General features: G+C 39.0%; 1 protein-coding gene and 1 non-coding gene across 3 annotated transcripts in view; both read right to left on the reverse strand.

Moving 5' to 3' along the window:
* Positions 1-1,674: 1,674 nt before the first annotated feature.
* Positions 1,675-22,321, reverse strand: part of LOC131155503 (uncharacterized) — a 30,330-nt gene continuing 9,683 nt past the window's right edge. For both annotated transcript variants that reach the window (XM_058108698.1, XM_058108699.1), the window contains 4 exons: positions 4,882-5,004; positions 3,743-3,991; positions 2,970-3,472; positions 1,675-2,450 (listed from right to left, as the gene is read on the reverse strand). In XM_058108698.1, the coding sequence (XP_057964681.1) occupies positions 1,845-2,450; positions 2,970-3,472; positions 3,743-3,991; positions 4,882-5,004 (1,481 nt within the window). In that variant the 3' untranslated portion in view covers positions 1,675-1,844. The remainder of the gene's footprint in view (positions 2,451-2,969; positions 3,473-3,742; positions 3,992-4,881; positions 5,005-22,321) is intronic.
* LOC131156828 (small nucleolar RNA R71) lies at positions 13,950-14,055 on the reverse strand. Its single transcript, XR_009137098.1, has one exon. It is a non-coding gene; the product is annotated as a small nucleolar RNA R71 (small nucleolar RNA).

The following is a 22,321-nucleotide window of genomic DNA, read 5'->3' on the forward strand; positions in this document are numbered from 1 at the left end:
AATCATATTTTGGATCTAAAGATCACAAAATTTTTTCACAAATTCTCTCGTCATTGAGAATTTCTCCATTTCTTCTTAATTGATTTGATACTACCATTACTCGTGTATAGTAGTCTGTAATGGATTCAGTAGACTTCATTTTGAGAGATTCGAACTCACCTCGTAATGTCTGAAGACGAATCTTTTTTACTTTATCTGCACCTTTGTGTGTTCGATGGAGAGAGTCCCAAACTTCTTTAGATGTCTTTGCGGAGGCGATGATTTCGAACGTGGCCTCATCAAGGCCTTGGTAGATTATGGATTTTGCCTTGCAATCTTTCTTTCGATCGACTCGCAAGGTCGTTCTTTGAGCTTCGGGCATAGCTGCTTCGACTTCTTTTGATGGGCTTTCTCTGTACCCATCTTCAACGATGTCCATGACATCCTGAGAACCTAAAAGGGCTCTCATTTGAATCGACCAGTTGTCATAATTCTCTCGGGTCAATTTTGGAATGACCGATTGGATAGTACCGTTAGCCATCGAATTTAATATATAAAAAACAGAGAAATGGGGGCTGATTTTGGTAAATCTAATGCCACCAATAAATTCAGAAGATTAAAAAACCTTAGGAACCGGTTTTGGTTTGCAAAGAACCGGTCTAAAAATCACTGAACCGGCTATAGGCAATTCTGGTGAATTTTTAACTAACCGGTTTAACTTAACGGCCGTTTAAGGGCGTTAAAGATCCCCGTTACACCACGTGGTGTTCTCTGCGCGTGCCGCGTGTCGCTTCTGGAAGCGGGTCGGATGCGGGTCAAGTCTCGGGTACGGATCCGGGTTGCTGGTCGCTGGGCCGGGTTGCGGGTCGCTGTCCGGGTCGGATCTCGCCAATCGGGCGAAGAAGACGCGTGCTGGAGCGTGAGGCGCGTGTCGCCGTCTACCGGTGTCTTCGTCGGCGCGTGCAGCGCGTGTGAAGAGCGCTGTCTTCGTGGGAGGCGCGTGGGAGCGCGTGTAGACTCTCCGGGTGTCCTTTTGAGACGTAGTTCCCACCGTTGGAATCGTCTCGAGTCTAATTGCACAATGGCAGGCTTAATTTGGTATTTGGAGCAACTTCAAAACTGAGAAGAAAATTGAATTTCTCCTCTGTTCGCCTCTGTTTGGTGAATTCCGGCGTACCTGGACGCTCTGATACCACTGATGGGTGGAGAGGAACACTCAGTCACTGGCTGTGACTGAAACTCAGTGAGGATAAATACCAAACAAGTTTATTTCAATCTAAAAAATAATACAGAGGAATTCAAACAAACAAAATCTCTCGCTCACTCACTGGCTTTCAACTCTCAACACACCACACTTACAATGCACACATACTCACCTATTTATAGCAATTATAGAAAACAAATAATCAACAATGGTGGCTAGTTTGGTAAGGTTGGTAGCCAAATTTTGCTTAACTTCAATGGAGGTGGGCTGCCGGTTAATGAAGCTTCTGTAGTCAAATTTTTACTGCCACCGTCCCACTGTTCTCAAGTTTAATCTTCAACAATATATATATATATATATATATATATATATATATATATATATATATTTGAAATTTAATAAACAACTCATATATTGATTTATCTACTTGCATTGCATGTATACCAACCACTTATACTAGATGAGTAATATATTGAAAAGAAGAGAAAGGCTTATCTCTCAATAGTTGGTATATTTAATGAAACCATAGAAGACATTACAAGACCAAAAGAAGAAATCAAAAAAAAAAAACAAACGAACGAAAGACTAAAAACAATAATAAAAATGAAACAACTTAAACAAAAACATTTTTTTTATTTGATATCAGTTGAAATATGCCAAGCTAAAGGGTGGTCTTGTAGCTTCGTTGTGGTACAGCGTTGATGACAGCCCATAATAGATCGAAGTATAAGGAAAACTGGGCGATGGCAAAAAATGTAACTGGCAAGCAGGTCACTCCATAAACTGGAAATGCGGCATACTTAAGTTCGTCTCTAAGCACAAAAAAATGGCCAGCGCAGAAAGACACCAACATGGCACCGATGGATATTAAGAGCGACGTCATACCCAACAAAAGCTTTGTGGGCAAGCCTCTACCAAAATCTTTCTCCTGGTGTCGAGATGTGAGAATGGACAGGAACATAATCACTGCGGTAACTGAACAGCAGAGAGCAATGAGGGATGAAACGGCGAAGACGTTGAATGCAGGTTGGTGTTCGAATCTTGGTTTGCCATTTTTTGAGTTGCCACCAGGCACAGTGGCTGATGTAGCAAAGGCCACGGTTGCTATGAGTGCTGCCACAACAGAGCATGACTTGGAGGTTTTGTTTAGCCATTCACCTCCCTTTTGGACAAGGTCTTTGTGTGACTCTCCGAAAATGTCCTTTGGTGTATTGCCACGGTTGTTATGGCGACTAAAGAAGTGTAGTGGCATGGACTCTTTAACATACTGCATCAATTAAAATCATTCATGGGTACTTCATTGCTTTTTGTTTTCTAGGTATCTTTATTTGAAACAGTAATATAATAAACATATATGGGGCATGCATTCCAGTCATTGTCCCTACTAGACACGAGGGAACCACTTCTTAAGCCCAAATCGACATGGAGTTCGCTGATGTCTCTACATGGAATAACAGGGGGGACATACAACCTAGCTTATGATTGATGGAAAGAAACAATTCATCCACCTATAATTTGGAACCCACGAATTATAGCTAGGATTCTATCTTAATAGTTAAACTCACAAGTGAAAGATATTTGAAGTGAGTCCTGCACCACATTATAATAAGATCTATACATAAATATATAACTTTTGTAATTAGTGGGCTCTAAATCATATATAGAGAAAGTATTCCTCAGAAGTATTTCAGGCGATTAAGATAAGCACCTTATTTCATTATTATTTGTAAACACTGATCCTAATTGTAGTTGACCACACATTAAGGAAAAGGTCTTGTAGGTATACCTGGTACCACTTCATTTCCAATTGCATTTGTAAGGCCGCACCGGGAATGTTCCAAGGTTGATGGTCCCTGAGAACTGCTGCAAGATGCAAAGCGCTATTCCCTTCCTTATCTTGCTGACTAAATATTGTTTGCTTTAGGGGTTTTTTGTTTAGCAAAAAATCGTATACAAGAGGCTGTCTGTGCTCCACTACTAAGTGCACTATGTTCTTCTTGTCAGCATTTGTGTCGTGGATGGCCACTGGAGATTGGTTAAGAATTCTCTCCACTATTTCTCTGATTCCATTCTTTGCTGCAATCAAAATGGGCGTCTCCTTTTTTGACATGTCTTGGATTTTCTTCTCCTGTACCGACAGGACCATACTCTTGTTTGGGTCATTGATGTCATGGATGGCCACCGGAAACATATCTTGCATTTTCTCCATCACATCACTGGAAGCATCGTTTTGTGCTAACGCTATGTTCTTTTCCATTCCCAATACTGATTCAGTTTTCCCTTTATCCGCTGCACCACATATGTGTATGTAAGTATATATGTCACTGATTTTAATTTACAAGCCAAAAATGATGTATTGGTATATATGTTAAACTACGCTAGCCAAATTCTCTCTTTCTTTTTCCTCTCTATCAAGAAATGATAAAAAGCTGAGCAACTAATTGAAAACATTAATCAAATACAGTCAATCCTTTGTGCTAGATTTATTTTTTTATTTTTTTAATTATCTTTTCTCATTTGTTTTTGATTGAGAGAGAGAAAGAGATCAGAGAGGTTTACCATTTTCGTTTTCTCCATCTTTCATTTGACTAGTTTCTGCACTTTCATTCTCTAAAGTCTTGATGAATTCGTAAGGGTTGGTTCTACCTTCGTTTAGAGATGTTGCTGATGGTAGGATGGGTTCTCCTGGTTCTCCTCCAGTATCGTTGTACTCATACCCTGAGCTGTGATGAAGAAGCTCCTCCAAGATCTGAATAGACCATGTATGCTTCTCTCTTTTGGCTTTAATCTTCAATATTTCTCCCCATCCTTAAGTGCGTGTGCGTGTATATATATATATATATACATACATATATATATATATATATATATATATATATAATAAAAAAAATATCAAACTTAAGATTGGGAAGGTTGTATTAGTGAATAAAGTATAATTTCATGCACCTTTTTGATAGTTGTCAAAAGCTCAAGCGTCCATATATAGTCGTAGAGAAAAAACTCAAGGGTTGCCTTAATTTGGATTTTACCTTATTACTTAAGGACTTGTAATCCCCATCCCCTCCCCCCTAAAAAAAATATCATAGCCATTGATTACTCAATTATTATGGCTAAATTAATGTTTTGAATTGTTTGTGTATGATAATGTTGCTAATGTTTTAAAATTTTAATAATGTTAAAGCAAATAAAATTTGATTATATAAACAACAACTCCCTATAGACCTTTTTAAATATGACGCTACACCCCTTAAGTTTCTAATAACTACAAAAAAAAAAAAAAAAAAAAGACTTTGAAATTGTAATTAATAGATAAATACAACATTTTATTAGTCTATAGTTAACAATTAAAAAAAAATATTTAAACTCATTAATATAATGACTAGTAATGATTGAAATCATTTTTTACTTGTTGATAACTAATTGTTGACTAATAGAAGGCTGAATTTCTCTATAACTTATAATCTTATAGGACTATTTGATAGTTTTCAAAAACTCAAAAGTGCATTGGCATATATGAAAAGCTAAGATGTGCATTTGATCAACATTATCCTACTGATTAAAGCCTCTGAATTACAAAAGTATTGGCTTAGCCATTGTGGCTAGGTAATCTCCTACTTCTTTCAAGAAGAAATAATAAAAAGAGTAAAACTATATTGGAGTGAAAGCCTTAAGATATTGCATGCGCTATGTTAGCATACCTAATCCAAGTACAACGAGCATAAATTTGTATATAATCTTGATGAATTCAGAGAAAATCTTGTAGTTGGGCGGAAATGGTTCACCATATTTTTTCCTTCCATTGTCTTTGTTTGATTCATCCACTGAGCAAAGGATGCCACAAATTAGAAACAATTATATATTAGTCATTACATATCAAATAATATAAAATGCTAACAAACCTTACTATTGTCAAATTTCATGCAAATGTCACAAATTTAGAATCACTACTTGTTGCTAATAAATTTAGTATTTAATCTTTAGATACTTTATTATTTGCTATACTTCCAAAAAGTATAAAAAGAAAAAAAAAATCATATGATCCATTTCAAACCCAAAATATATGAGATAATAAGAAAACTATTTTTTCAAACAAACACCTATATTCCATCCTATTGCCATTTTTTTAAGAAAACAGTTTTCCCACAATATGTGTATGTGTGTGTATATATATAATATTTACTTCATAATCCCTTAAATTCTTAAAATTTTTTCTTTGAGAATAGGTATATCATTGATAATTTGCAAAATAATTTTAGGTTGGTCCCAACGCATCTAGCATTACATATGTTAGATCAAGAAGAATGAGAGAAAATTGGATGTGTATTATCACTGTAGAAGGGGTATTCATACAAAAGGAGGCTATACAAAGAAAGAAAGAATCACTGTACAATCTAACCAAATCTCCATAATCACTCCTATAATTAAGGCTAATCAAATCCCCACAATTACTCCTATAATTAAGGCTAATTAACGTCCCCCCTCAAACTCGAGATGGTGATGAGGAAACCAACATGAGTTTGGATACCATGTCATGAAAACATCCAAGAAGGTGAGACTTGGTAAAAATGTTAGTAGACTGATCAATAGAACCAACAGAGATAAGCTTCAAAAGACCACAAACAAAATGTTAATGAACAAAATAGCAGTCAATCTCAATATATTTTGTTCGCTCATGAAAAACATCATTGTGAGCAATCTCATTGACACTCCTATTATCACAATAAAGAGGGGAGGTAGAATTGTGAAAAAAACCCATGTCTTCCAACAACCATCAAAGCCATAAAAGCTCAAATGTGGCATCCGCAAAAGCCCAATACTCATCTTCTATACTAGATCGAGCTACAACCGTTTGTTTCTTACTTCACCAAGAAATTAGTGAGGTATAGAGAAGGAAACAATAAGCAATAGTGGACCGACAATCAGTAGGATCTCTAAACTAATCAACATCAGCATATCTCATGCGATCAGGTGATGAAGTAGAAGAAAAGTGAAGTCCATGGAACAAAGTACTCTTAACATAGAGAATAATTCAGAGAATAGCAGCATAATGGGTAGTACGGGAAGCAGCCATAAAATGGCTTACCAAATGAACAGCATATGAAATATCAATGAGTGTGATAGTGAGGTATACTAGACTACCAACTAGTTGTTGATATAGAGTAGGATCTTCAAGTGGCGTTCCATCCATTGGAGTGAACTAAATATTTTTCTCAAGAGGAGTAGACATTGTCTTGTTATCACTTAAACTAGTGCGAGAAATTAGGTTAGAAGCATATTTAGAATGAGAAAGATTAAAGCCATCGAAGGACGAAGATACTTCTAGCCCAAGAAAGTACATCAAAACTCCCAAATCCTTCATTTCAAAATTTTGGTACAAATAACGTTTAAGTCTAGATATGCCTTCACTATCATCACCTATAATAAGCATGTCATTGACATATAATAAAATAAGAAACCTGCCATTGTTAGTTTTACGAATAAATTGAGCAGAGTCATGAGAACTAAAGAAGAACCCAAACTTATCAATGGTCAAACAAAACTTTGAAAACCAAGCACGAGGTGCTTGTTTCATACCATAAAGGCCTCGACGAAGATGGAAAACTTTTGGGGAAGCATGAGCATAGCATAATGGTGGTCGCATATAAACCTCTTCTTGAAGATCACCATTAAGGAAGCCATTTTTTACATCTATATGATATAATTTCCATATTTTAACAATGATGATGGCTAAGAGACTTCTAATAGATGTAATTCGAGCCACAAATGCAAAGGTCATTTCGTAATCAATCCCATACTCTTGTGTGAAACCTTTGACAACTAATTGAGCATTGTAACGCTCTATAGAACCATCTGAGTGAGTGTGTTTTAATTTTGTAGACCCACTTACAACCTACTAAATTTTTACTAGGAGGAAGATCAACCAAGTCCCAAGTATGTGTCTTTTCCAAGGCCTGAATTCCATCTGTCAGTGCTTGCTGCCACATAGGACTATAGCGACCTTCTTTTTAAGAACAAGGTTAATTTAGAGATGCAATGGTAGAATACTAATGATAGTCATGAAATTTAACAGGCAAATTACTTACTTTGTCAAAACGACAAAGGAGAGGGGGACAGATGAAGAAGAAGAAGAAGAATCAAATTGAGTAGTTATAGGCTCAACAGATGGTGCAGGTTTTGAGGACGAGTTCATAGAAGACGTGAAAAAAATGCTAAGCTCATAAGCAGATCTTGTAGGAGAACTATTAGGAAACAAGTCAATGAACTGATTAGTAAAGGATAGAGAAGAAGATAAGGCACAACCATGAAATTTTGAGAGAGAAGAACACATTGTATGCTCCCAAAAAATAACATGTCTAGATATTCAAAGTTGATTCGAAATTGGATCCCAACAACGATATCCCTTATGTTTAATACCATAACAAAGGAGGCAACAAAGATGTGCTTGGTGTTCAAGTTTGGTATACTCATAAGGTTGCAATAGAACAAAGCAGACACAACCAAACACTTTTAAGGTTTTATAATTTGGTGGATAATTAACCATACAATTTTTCAAACAGTGACTCATTGTGAAGAACGAAGGAAGGAACATGGTTTATGGTAAAAATAGCGGTAACAACTAATTCACGCTAGAAACGTTTAGGAACAATGAAGATAAAAGCATTGCCCTAACAAAATCAAGAATATGTTTGTGTTTACGTTATGTACGTCCGTTTTGTTGAGATGTGCCCAGGGCAAGAACGTTGGAAAATCATGCCTTGTTTTGAAGAAAATTAAGAAAATAAGAGTCCTTATATTACATAGCATTATTCATATGCAAAACTTTAATGGGTCGAAAAAATTGAGTGTGAATCATTGTGGCAAAAGTAATATAAACTTGGGGCAACTCAAATATATTTTTAGGAGATATATCTAGGTAAATCGAGAATAGTTATCAATGAACAAAACATAGTAAAAAGAACCTCCCATAGTAGGAGTACGAGACGAGCCCAAAATATTAGAATGCACCAAATCAAAAGGACTAGAAAAAATAGAATCATTTTTATTAAATGACAAAGTTGATTGTTTAGCTAAGTCACAATGGAAACAATGCAAAGATTTAGTTTTCAATGAGTCTAATAATCTAGAAGAAATAAGAAAATGAAGTTTATTAGCTGACACATAACCTAACCGAGATGCCAAAGATGAAAAAGAGACTCAGAAGAAATTGTAGATGAAGCAAATGGAAGAGATTGGGAAATTGGAACATAAAGATAGTTGAGCTCAAACAACTGTTCAACTTTACGTCCAGTCCCAATAATTTGTAATGTCTTGCAGTTTTTGCACATGACAACCATCAATAAAAAAGATTATTTCGAGATCAAGTTCACAAATTTGACCAATAGAAATAAGACTCAAGGTTAGGCCAAACACATAATATGTATTTGGAAATGAAGGTGTGGAAGAGGAAACATGAGTGATATGATTAATTTTAATATAAGAACCAATGGCTGTGTCAATGATATGTGTAGAGGTGGGAGAGATCGGAGACGATAGTAAAGAGGAATCAAAAGGCATGTGATTACAGCAAGTAAAATCAAAGAACCAAGATGTACCTGAGACGGTAACCAAAGCTAAAGAATTATTAGATAACATAGCTTACTTGAGAACACTTTCTAAATCTTTTAGAGAAAATAAAAAATACTGGGAGTTTGAGGATTCTGAAGATTCAGCAATATGAGCAACAGATAAATCTGAAGACCTGGATTTATTCCATGTTTGAGGTTGATCTCCACTAGGTTTAGGAGGTCGAGTAGGACAATTGTCAACAATATTACCAAGACGATGGCAATATCGACATTCCACGATAGTGCCTACAAAATTTCTGACCAGATGCGATAGGAGACCGATCACCATACTAAGGCTGAGAAGCAATGACCAAAACAACATCAAGGGTATGTAGGAAACTTCATTATGCCAAGACTGGTTTCCTAAAAAGTGATCTCAAATATGGCATTATCCAAAGTAGGAAGAGGATGTCGATGCAGTAAGGAAGCACAAATTTGTTCATATTCAGGATGGAATGCCATAAGAAATTGAAAGAGATCCATTTGATCATCAGTAGTTATTTGATATTGAGCAAGCTAATTCCAAAGAGGTTGAAACATGTGCAAAGAAATCATTGCTTGACTGTCCAAATTCCTGCTTTAAATTGTGCTGAAGATTCCAAAGTTGATATTGATGAGCAAGACCAGTAGTAGTATATCGATAAGAAAGAAAATCCCAAAGCTCGTTGGTTGTATCAAACTGCTCAAATTAAATATGAATTCATGGTATTGAAGTGCTCTAAAGCCATGTAATGACTTGATGACTTTTAGCCTCCCAATAATCAATTCGTTCAAGAAATTTCTCTTGCAACTCTCCTTCCTTTCGTATTGGTTTACCAAGTTCACTAGTAGTGATTTTCCAAAGTTTCTGTCCAATGAGAAAACTACGCATGCTTTTAGCCTAAAGATTATAGTTAAATTTGTCAAGAATGCATGGTGTGAATAGGTTGAAAAAACTTTGCTTTTTTTCTATGGTGACAAGTTGTGCAGAAGAATGATAAATAAGAGGCTAGCTAAACCCAAACCAAGCATATTCGAATTCACAATCTAATGTGCATAGATCTTCGGTGCGGTGGCTAGATAAGGCTGGGAAAAAATTCACTAGGGCTCTGATACCATATTAGATCAAGAAGAATGGGAGAAAATTGGATGTATATTATCATTGTAGAAGAGGTATTTTTATACAAAAGGAGGTTATGCAAAGAAAGGAAAAATCACTATACAATCTAATCCAATCTCCACAATCACTCCTATAATTAAGGCTAATCAAATCCCAACAATTACTCCTCTAACGAAGGCTAACAACATATATATCAATGAGTAAACTAGGGTCAACACAATGACCTTTTGATATATGCCAGGAAAGAGTATTGTTGTTGAATATTAAACTTTATGCAGCTACCTTCACTAACCCCAACTCACTTTTGTTGAATTGATGAACTGCAGTAGGCAGCCACCTCCACCAACCAGTCCACCTCTATTGAATTTGATCTCCACCCACCATCCCCATCCATTGTTATATATATGGAGATGTGTGTGTGTCTGTAATATATGGTGGAGAAGAGGGAGAGTAACTAGTGAGAGAATTGTATATTTGGAGAGTTCTTTGTATTTTTAGATTATTATTAAAATCAAAGAGTGTTTCTGTGCAATTGAGTGTTTTCTCACTGAGTTTCAATTACAACTAGTGATTGAGTAAATCCCTTCCACCAATCAGTGGTATCAAAGCAACAAGGTTTTCCAAAATTCGTAAAATAGAAGCGAACAAAGAGGAATTCAAATTTTTTTCCTATATTTAAAGTTGCTCGAAATCAATTTTTGAGCATACCATCACACAGATTGCATCAAACGAGTCCATAGGTGAAAACTGCATCCCAAACGAAATTGGGATGCCTTTCCACGTGCTCAGACGCACCGACAGCTGATTTTGCGTCGACGAGACGAACTACATGCATTGACACAAGTGTTGAACGGTGACATCACATGCCTAATGCACTGACGTGCTCCTTCTTCACCCAATAGATGCGACCTAGCCCCGAAACCCATAACCAAATTCGCGACCTGCCAACAACAACTCGTACCGAAGACCCGCAAGCACAACTCGGCCTAAAGACTAACTCGCACCTAGATCTGTGAATTTTTCACCGACACGCGACTTGCCTAGAAGACGCCACATGATCTAACAACGCTATCTAATGTTGTTAATCTTCTGTTAAGAAAAACTAACTCCGCCAGATCAGTCCAAAACATTTTTTTTAACCGATTCAATGTTATTAAGATTGGTTCTTTGCTTCCCAAAATCGATTCCTGGAGGCTTTTTACCTTTTGAACACACTGGTAGCATTAGATTTGCCTAAATCCATCCCTAACATTCTATTTTGAAATATATCAAACCCAACGGCGAACGTTACTACACAAGCGGTAATTCCAAAGCTGACAAGGGACAACTATGACAACTTGTGCATTCAAATAAGAGCCCTACTAGGTGGAAAGGATGTCATGGGTATCATTGAAGATGGGTACAAAGAAGCCCCATCAAAAAAGTCGAAGCATCAACGTCTGATGCTTAACGAACGACCCTCCGTAACGATCGAAAAAGGGATTGCAAAGCCAAGTCCATAATCTACCAGAGCCTTGATGAGGCCAAGTTCGAAATCATTGCTTTTGCCAAGACATCCTAAGAAGTCTGTAATACTCTCCACTAGACATACAAAGGAGCCAACAAAGTGAAGAGGATTCGCCTCCAAACTCTACGAGGTGAATTTGAATCCTTGCAAATGAAGTCATCTAAGTCCATTACTGAGTACTATACTCAGGTAATGGTTGTCTTAAACTAGTCAAGGAGAAATGGAGAGAATCTCATAAATATGAGTACATGTGAGAAAATTTTGCAATCTTTCGATGCAAAATTTGACTACATAGTTGTCACATTGGAAGAAACGAAATATTTCGAGACCATTGATGTGTTCCTAAAATGCACTATTTTAGGCCCATATTTACCTTTGATTTGTCTTCATTTATCATGTATTTACCCTTTGTTATCATAGTTCGGAGTTATGCAAAGTTTTGTTCATATTTCAAGAAAAACAGGTTAAAATATGAGGGGTTAAGTAATACAAGAATCCAAGGGAGTACTTGGGATGCATAAAGTTCAAATCAGATGCTCAACCAAGCCCCTAGAGCCTCAATTCATCAAAGGAATGAAGACCATGTTCGACCATGTGGTGTAACTAGCTAACAAAGGGGCAACCGGGTCACAAGCTGCAGACTCCAAGGTTTAAGACTGAAAGTGAATTGCTCCAAGACTAGACCAAGTGCTCAACCAAGTGATCCCAAGGGGAGACTAGGTCAAGATACTGAAGTTAACTGAGCTAGAGATATAGAGAGTCTCGACCAATAACACAACCAGGAAGACCATGAAGGGCGACCAGATTGAGATCTTGAGCTTTCCTAAAGATCGAGATCTTGCGAGTCTCGACCATCATCTCGACCAGCAAGACCCAATGGTGCAACTAGGTTAAGAACACCTTAATTTGAATTCCTAATTTCTGAGGAGCCTTGACGAGGGCGCGACCAGGGGAGAAAAGTGGTGCAACCTAGTTGACAAATGCAAATTGCTTCACGAGATTTTTGCAGAACTTTCTTGTTTTGAATTGTAAACATTGTAAACCCTATTGGGTATTAATAATATCTTCGAATATGTGCTTAGGGTTCCTCTTTGGCCTCTCTTAGGTTAATGACAGGCCTAGGAAGCCATTGAGAGCCACTTAGAGTAGGATTTACTGTTTTTATTTCAATTCCTCTACTGGTTTATGCAAGGATTTCGAAGTCCTATGGCAACCTTTGAGTTCCTTGTGCTACTGCGTAAATAGATGATATTTTGATTGTATTCCTGGTCATTAGTGATGGATGTTCAAGTTGCAATTGAATGATTTTTACATGCTTTCTTTTATTACTTTCCTTTACATGCTTTGTTTACTGCTTTCATTGCAATACCATGCAAGTTTACATCTTTGAGAGTGATGATACCCTAGGGTAAAGGATAGCCTAGCTAGGGATTCAGTCATCTATACGGATTAGGCTACATTTCATGTACAGGGTGATCTTGTGATCGTTGTGATAGAGTATACCCTGGTTCTCAATCGTGTTCCGAATGATTGGTACACCTTTGCTACTTTATGTCATCAAATAGTTCACAGAGCTATTAGCCTAAGATAGATAGCTGACCGGACATAGCTAGCTTGCACGATAGTGTAGGTGTGATTCATAATCTAAGATATGCTTTGTAGGAGTAGTGTCAACGTAAAATTTACATGCTTTTAGTAGTTTTTAGAAAACCCAATCAAAATCTCTCCTTCTTTTCCTTTTTACACAAAGTATAGTAAAGTGCTTAACAATTGTGCACCAGTCTTCGAGGATCGACACCTGACTTACTTATTTTTCTACTTAACTTGGGAGTAGTTAGGTTTATAAACTTTATCTTTGGTAGTTAAGGATCCAAGCCTTGACGAGCCTACCAAATTTTAGCATCGTTGTCGAGGACTATGTCTTGATTGTAAGCCAATTTTTAGTTTAGAGTATTATACTTTGTTTTTTTTTTTCCTTTTATTTGATACTCTGAAGTCTTCATTATGTGCTGCATGTGTATATGTTGAGTTTGCACTCTTTGGATTATGAGTTAGTTCCTATAGACCCTATAGGTCTATTAGGAAATCTACCTCTAGTCCCGAGTTAGCCAAGTCGTCGGAACCTAAAGTCATGGCTGAACGTAATCCAGTTCTTGCCTTTCAAAATTCGAAACCCCAATCTCCCTTCCAACCTGCGGTGGAAGAGCAACCTCATCGACCCCTTGGAGACTACTTTATACCCAACAAATACACCTCGTCGTCTTGTATCCGATTTTTGAATGTCGAGGCAGGGAAATTTGAGATTAAGACTTCCATCATCTTGATGCTTCCCAATTTCTATGAGAATTCTATTGAAAATCCTTACAAGCATCTTGATGAATTTCTTGAAATTTGTTCCACCATCTAAATATCTAATTTTGGTGATGATGCCCTTTGATTAAGGCTTTTCCCTTTCTTTTTTAAAGACAACTTCCTTAGAGCCGAACTCAGTGACCAACTCGGCCACCATGTAACACAAGTTCTTAAAAATTTACTTCCTTATTGGGAAAACTAACCATCCGAGGAAGGCCATCACTAGTTTCTCATAATTGGATGGTGAACTATTTTTCGAGACATGGGAGCGCTTTAGGGACCTCTTGCGCAAATTCCCACATCATCAAGTCCCTAGGTAGCAATTAGTTTAGACCTTCTCTGAAGGACTAGCTCAACGAGGTAGGTCCATGGTAGATGCATCTTGTGGAGGTACTTTCCTCACCAAATATGAGAATGAGGCCTAGGCTCTCTTCAAGAACCTCGCCGAGAATTCTCTGTAGCATGCTATTGCTACTCGTCTACCACCTCTACATTCTTCTTCCAATTCTAATAGGGTTTTTGAGTTAGCCATTGACCATGACCTTGTGACCTTGCACCCATACTGCACACCATAGTAAAAAGTTATACTAGTTCTTGTCCTTAGGACAACAACCTTAACATGTGGTGTGTGCAGAGGTGTGTGCCATTTGTTCTAATCCTTCACACACATGTTATAATTTCCCCCATGCGCCTCCCCTTCCTGAGTTTGTGCAGGAGGAAGTAAAGGCCACCTATAATTGGTACGATATGTTGTGCAATGACCCATATTCGAACGTGTACAATCTTGGATAGAAACAACATCCTAATTTCTCCTGAAGGCCACAACCTCTAGGTTTTCAACCCCAAATACCTCAACAATCACCCATTGCTTCACCTCCTCACCTATACCAAAAATCCCTAAATCCTCGTGTCTACCTTTAAACCTTCATATTTTCAGCAATCATCTCCTCCTCAACCCAAATATGATTCTTTTAAAGAGACGGTTCTGAAAGCCCTCAAGGGCATTGAGGTTGATCACCAAGTAGATCGGCAATTACTCTACTCTCACTCCCAGTCCATTGCCAAGCTATAAGTTGCCATGGGGAAACTAGGTACCTCTTTGAGTAGGAGGGATAAGGGTAAGTTGTCGAGTCAGCCTTTACTAAGTCCTAAGGGCCAATGTGGGGTAGAATGTGAGTTGACTGCTGGACCTTCGTCATATCATGAGCAAGCCCGGGTTGTAACCTTTCTTCGGAGTGGTAAGGAGGTAAAAATAGGATTAGGGAGAAGTTAGACACATAAAAGGGTAATAAGAAGTTGAGGGAAGAACCCAATAATGAACCATGTAATCCTCTTTCTCCTAGTTTGGTAGCTGATACCAAGACACCTACCCTATCTAACAATGGAGCACTTCCCCATTATGTCCCAGCTGCACCATACCCAGTAGCTCTTCATGCACCCTCTAAATCTAAGAAGGAAAACAACACTAAGTCCATCATCGAGACATTTCAGCAAGTTCGGGTCAATATTCCTCTCTTAGATGCTATCAAGCAAGTGCCTGTATATGTCAAGTTCCTTAAGGACTTGTGCACACATAAGCAAAAGTCGAGGGTGCACATGAACAAACAAGTTAGGTTGGGTGAGCATGTGAGCTCAATTCTATTAGGTCACCTTCCTCCAAAACTAAAATTCCTCAGCCCTCCAACCATCTCATGTGTAATTGGCGATTACACTAGTAATAGGGCTCTTTTGGATTTAGGTGTGAGTGCAAACCTCCTTCTGTACTCAGTCCATAAGAAATTTAACTTAGAAGATCCGAAGCCCACCTCGGTCACTTTTATTTTTGCCTACCAATCAGTAAAACAGCCCCGAGTTGTGATGGAGGATGTCTTGTTCAAATTCAAAGAGTTCTACCATCCTATGGACTTCACAGTCTTAGATATGCAATTTGCCAACCCAACCAAGGATCCGATCCCTGTCCTATTAGGACGACCATTCTTAGTTATAGCTAATGCCTGTATTCAATGTAAGACCGAAATTATCATCGTGTGCTTTGGCAACATGCAGTTTCAGCTGACTGTATTTTATGCTTCCCAACATCCACCTGATGACATCCAAGTTGTGTATATTGACATGATTGATGAATGTGTTGAGGAAATGGCTCCCTCAATTTTGTGAAGGGACCCTCTAGAAGGTACACTTCAGCATGAGAACCCCTCTATATCTTTATTGGAGGACCTGTATGAGCTTATTCTAGTCATTCATTATTCATTCTCTAGTTTAGAGGGACGGTTGCAGGTAGGTGAGACTTGGTTTAATAAATAAATGGTGGAAGAAACCCCTCTTTTCAAACTAGGGTGAGATCAACATAATCCTTCATTGCGTTTGTTTGAAGACGATAAACTTAGCGCTTCCGGGAAGCAGCCCAAGTAATTTTATTTTCCTTTTGAGTCCTTAGGTTGTATAGTATAGTGTAAATAGGGTTTAGAGTCTTTAGAATAGGTTTTAGGTTAGTTGGGGGTGCAACCAAAGTGCGACCAACACGCATAAGTGCAACCTGGTGGAGCCATGAAAGTCTTCAAAACTTTCAAAGTACTAAGAAGTTCGACCAAGCGTGTGACCCTCATCACTTTGGCATGACCTGGTCAAGTCTCTAAACTTTTATAAACTTGTAAATTACTGAGAGGTTCGACTATGTGCATGACCAGCACTAAGAAGAGACTGACCTAGTCGGGAGTTAGTGTTCCTATTTAAGTGGGGGGATAAGACCAGGCGCGACCAGCACAAGGCTGGTGCGACTTGGTCGAAGTTGCACAAGATCATTTTAAACCCCTTTTTTATTCCACAACTCTTCAACTCCTATTCTCTTCATTTCATGGTTGAACCTCGTCACACCTCCCTTCGACCTAGTTGATCTGACTTCCCTCACCTTCTCTGAGCCTCCGGCGACCCTCCGGCCACCTACCCTAGCGCCGGCGACGTACCCTTTTGTGTGAGCACTTTGTTCACACACTTAGGGTTTCGCTCAGTGCCTTCTCTAGCAGTCATGACTCTTCATTTCCCCTTATAGCACTAGTACCCATTCATCTTCCTCTTCTTTTATCTCCCATATCGCTTATATGGCCCTTCACCAGGCCGATCACCTTCATTCTCCCTTCACCAAACAATGCGTCATCGTTCACACTCTAGGGTGGCCTTAAAGTAACCCCAATCTTCCTGTTCTGCTGCCAAGTGGAAGTGAGTACAGACTCAACTGAGAGACAAGCCATTATCCGGGCCTAAACATACACCACTTGCACTAGCAGTGTCGAGGGGTCGAGCAGCCCAAGCAAAGCTAGAGAAAAAGAGGAAAGGGAAGGCCATTCAGAGGATGACCCTGGACGACTACGATTTCAGGCCAATGTATGCATTCTGACTATATGAGATTCGGGTCCACAAATGGAAGAAGTGCTGTGTCGAGATCCTTGAAACAAGGAAATTTGACCATTTTATGACCACGAATAGAAGAAGTGTTGCATGGTCCCATCCTGAGGCGGACAGCATACCATGGGAAGCACTAAACTCCTCAGATGTCCACCACATCATTTGATAGATGTTCCACAGCCAGTATTGTGATGGAGGTAATATGGTGCAAGGCACGGGCACTACTCGAAGCAGGGTACCAAACCACCTACTCCTCTGGGATTTGATCCTCTAGCATAAAATCTATGCATTTGGCCACCATTCAGAGTGGCCACCTATAGGCTTAATACACTTTGCATAACAATATGGAGGTGGATATCCCTCAGATGATGATGGATGAGATGATCACATTCTATATGAGGAACGTGAGGCACCCACAGCTGAAGGAGCCAACGTTGAAGCATGGGGAAGGTCAGACTACTAAGGAGCTGGGGAGACACCTCATTCCATATACCCAACCTATCATGATGATGTTGATGTTTCTGAAGATTAACTTGGACAATCCTGATGCACACATTTCCATCGGCGAGGTCACCATTGAGAGGATGTGGCGCCAAAGCTTGCCAGTTGGTAACCATAGCCAGGCTGAAGGTTCACCCATTGGCTCCATTTGAGGGAGTCCTGGGGTCGGAGCTCCTTGTACCAAATTTCCTTCACAACCCCAAGTATGAGCCCACACAGCCACCGGTGCCACTTCCTCACCGAGGCCTAAAGAAAAGGAGGAGGACGACAACCGAGCCCTCCACTACCACAGCGGCACCAACAGAGGCCGATCCTTCAGAGGCAGCACCACATTCTCCAATATCCCCCTATATGCCTTTGGCAGGGGATGATCTGGGCTGCCTGCACCATGATTTTGAGCTCTTTCAGTCTGAGGTGCACCATGAGTTGGTAGACACCCGAGCGACCATCTAGTAGGGATTCGAGGCGTTGATTAACGCATTTTGAGTATGTTTCCTGTATGCGCTCATGATATTCTCTTTCCTCGGATCCTCAATGCCAGCCACGATCCCTAGCCCTTTAGTGCCTTTAGCTTCCCCATCTCTCACAGCTTCACCAGCAGTGCATTCTCCGGCCTGACTGTCTCTCCCTCCTCAGGCCACTCCACTAACAAGCCCGATGATTATGATTTGGGTTGAATCTTTCAATGAGGAGGAAGAGGATACCCATCCTATAGAGACCCTACCACCAGCTGCCACCACAGGCAAGGCTCAGTCCCCCGTGCATTCTATTGAGGTGCCCCCTATTACAAAGTCAGCTACTAAGCCATCAACTCGTTTGACACCTGCCCCACCAGTCCTAGATATGACCATAGCCTTGATTCTGCCAATAGGCATACTGAGGACTTTAGCACCTCTTTAGGTGTGGCCACCTTGCTCCCTATCCCCTCATGTCCTCCCTTTTATACACCACCTAGTTGATGACGGGACTTTTCCTAGTGGCATTATCGAGCCATCTACCTCATTTATGCCCCCTCCACCAGCGGCACCTATGCCAGTCCCACAGGCTCCTGCTCATGGGCCATCTCCTACTCCAACTTCACCTAATTCGCCAGTTGTTTCTGGTAATATTTCTGATTAGGAGAAGGCTACTTTGAGCCCGCACTCTAGCGCAACTCACCATTCTGCTGAGGATACTCCTTTTGATGCATCTGGTGACTTAAGGGGGGGTGATTTCGATTACAATGCCGGCAAGTCGACCAAGGAGGACTAGGATTAGGCTTAGGTTAGTTCTTGGGATCTTTTGAGGCACTCTCTGCATATGTATATTGTTTTCTTTATTTTTATTTGGTTTCTTGTCTTTTATTTGTATTTTATTTTATTGTATATCACCATGCTTTTGTTGGTTGTACTTGGTCTTATAATGTTTACATCTTCCATTGTACTGCCAGTGAAATTAATGAAACTATATGGTGCTTTTGACTTGTCTTTTGTGCTTCAGTGTAACCATGCGTGTTTTTGCTATTTCTAGACTTTATGTGTTTATTATATATTAAGGTGCACTAATTGATTTCATAGCACCGTGCAATGTTTCCCTCCCATACTTTCTAGGTTCTTTCTTTGCATACTTCAGTACAGACACCGAAGTTTTAAGTTAGGGGTAGAGGGTTAGGAAAACACTACATGGCACATTTTGAGCACAAAAAGGGCCTTATTTTCAAAAATTTTCAGTGAACAGTATATGTTTTATGCTATGACAAGACTGTTTATGCCCTTTATGTACTTCTACATCACTTACACGTTACATGCTTAGGCTTATCATTTATATGACCTTATTATGCTCACTAACAATGTAGTGAGTTTCTTGTGCGTAGTTTCACAAAATATAGCCAATGTGTTATTTTGTCACGCTATGAGGGTTGACTAATGGTTCATTCATTTTAATACTATTATACAAGTTCTTGTATTCAAATGATACTTCACAAGGCTAGGACACACTTTCACATGATTTGTAGCACTTAGGGCTCCTTGAGAGCACTAAGAGAACAACTGTGGCAACTATGGCACCTTGTGAGGTTTTGTTGAGTCTTTTGCTTTTTTTTTTTTTTTTTTTTTAGAGTTTTTGACGTTAAACTTTGAGTTCACAAAACTCAACTTTCCTTTCCTGGATATTCATTGCATGCTAGTCTCTATATTTGCATTTGCTAGCCTAGGGGTGATATCTAGTGGGGAGATATAAACTTAGGTCTTGTAGCCTACTCAAGACATGAGAATTAAGCCACCCTTAGAGATAGACACATTTCACGAACTTACTTTTCGATCTTAGTTTCCTTTTGGTTGCATGAAGACACAAAAAGTTGTAATACTTGTCCTAGCTAACCATGAAAGAAAAATGTAAAAAGAATGAGCAAATGAGAAAAATAAATGGAAAATAAATAAAATACCTGCTCCAAATATAAAAAGAGTTAGGGACACAACACGCATGTGCCTATATGTATAAAGCTTCTTCAGCTGTCTGATTCATATGATGTATTCATGTCTGGTCTATAGATAAGTTGATTTAGGGTCTTATTGGTTGGATGTGGCGAGTAGGTGAGAAGGCACTAGGGTGAAGGACTCGACACCTCATTAATAGGCTTGATCCCATTCTTATGAGACTAGTTCACTCTAGTTTTAGTGTTACTTCTTTAAAATATGTCAAATGATTGATCATGGCATTCTTCCTCACACATGAGAGTGAACTCATCTTCTTGAGTGTTTTGAGAGTATACCAGTGAGGTTGGGTCAAGACGACCATTATGTAGGTGTCTAAGGGTGACCCAAGTGTGACAAATCATTCACTTTACAAATTCCTTGTTGACTTTGCCTATTTATACTTGAATTTATATGATGATATTAACTCTAAATTGCAATAGCTGGTTGAATCTCTATGAGTTATGAATTTCTTGATGGCTATATACTGTTGAGACTTGCATGAGTGATTTGCTTCATATTTATGTGTATAGTGGACTTATATATGAAAGAGTCTTTGTGTAACTAGGTTATATTCCTATATGTTAAATGACATGTATGTCTTGCATGCGATCTTATTTGATGTTTACTGATATTGGTGTTTGTGGGTATCACCCTGGAAACCCTCGCAAGACTACAACTCATCAACTCAGGTCACCTAGGGGTTTAAAGCCTTGTTACATATGGTAAATGCAACCATTTTTCCCATGAAAGAGGAGGTAGATAGGATTTTCTAGTTTTCATAGTTTTTTCTTTACTAAAGGACTAACAATGTGTAAGGTGGGGGTTGTGATGTGTTCCTAAAATGCATTATTTTAGGCCCCCATTTACCTTTGTTTTGTCTTCATTTATCATGTATTTACCTTTTGTTATTATAGTTCATAGTTATGCAAGGTTTTGTTCATGTTTTAGGAAAAACAGGTTAAAACTGAGGAGTTAAGCAATACGACAAGCCAAAGGAGTATTTGGGATGCATAAAACTCAAATTAGATACTCAACCAAGCCCTTAGAGCCTCAATTCATCAAAGGAAAGAAGATCTTGTTCGACCATGTGGTGTGACTGGCAAACACAAGGGCGACTAGGTCATTGGCTGCAGACTCCAAAGTTCAAGACTAAAGGTGAACTGTTGCAAGCTTCAACCAAATGCTCAACCAAGTGATCCCAAGGGGTGACTAGGTAGAGATACTGAAGCTAATTGAGTTAGAGATATTGAGAGTCTCGACCAACAGCTTGACTAGGGAGACCATTAAAGGCGACTAGGTTGAGATCCAGAGCTTTCCTGAAGATTGGGATCCTGCAAGCCTCAACCATCATCTCGACCAGAAAGACCCAATGGTGTGACTAGGTTGAGAAGACCTGAATTTGAATTCCTGATTTCTCAAGAGCCTTGACCAGGGTGCAATCAGGGGAGAACAGGGATGCAACCTAGTCAACAGACGCGAACTGCTTCACGAGATTTTTGTAAAACTTTCCTATTTTGAATTTTAAGCCTTGTAAACCCTATTGGGTATAAATAATAGCTTCGACTATGTGCTTAGGGTTCCTCTTTGGCCTCTTTTAAGTTGGTGATAGGCCTAGGAAGCCATTAAGAGCCACTTAGAATAGGATTTACTGTTTTTATTTCAATTCCTATACTAGTTCGTGCAAGGATTCTTTGAAGGCCTATGACAACCTGTAAGTTCCTTGTGCTGCTGCATAGATAGATGATCTTTTGATTGTATTCACAGTCGTTAATGATAGACGTTCAAGTTGCAATTGAATGATTTTTACATGCTTTCTTTTACTATTTTCCTTTACATGCTTTCTTTACTGCTTTGATTTCAATATCATGCAAGTTTACATCTTTGAGAGTGATGATACCATATAGTAAAGGATGGCCTAGCAAGGGATTCAGTCACCTATACAGATTAGGCTATAGTTCATGTACGGGGTCATCTCGTGATCAATGAAATAGAGTATACCTTGGTTCCTAATCATACTCTGGGCGATTGGTGCACCTTCGCTACTCTATGCTATCGAATGGTTCACTTAGCCATTAGCTTAAGATGGTTAGTTGACCAGACATAGCCAGCGCGCACAACAATCTAAGTGTGATTCATAATCTGAGATATGCTTTGCAGGAGTAGTGCTAGCGTAAAATTTACATTCTTTTAGTACTTGTTAGAAAATCCAATCAAAATCTC

Source organism: Malania oleifera, chromosome 5 (genome assembly GCF_029873635.1).
Source record: "Malania oleifera isolate guangnan ecotype guangnan chromosome 5, ASM2987363v1, whole genome shotgun sequence".
Lineage (NCBI taxonomy): Eukaryota > Viridiplantae > Streptophyta > Magnoliopsida > Santalales > Ximeniaceae > Malania > Malania oleifera.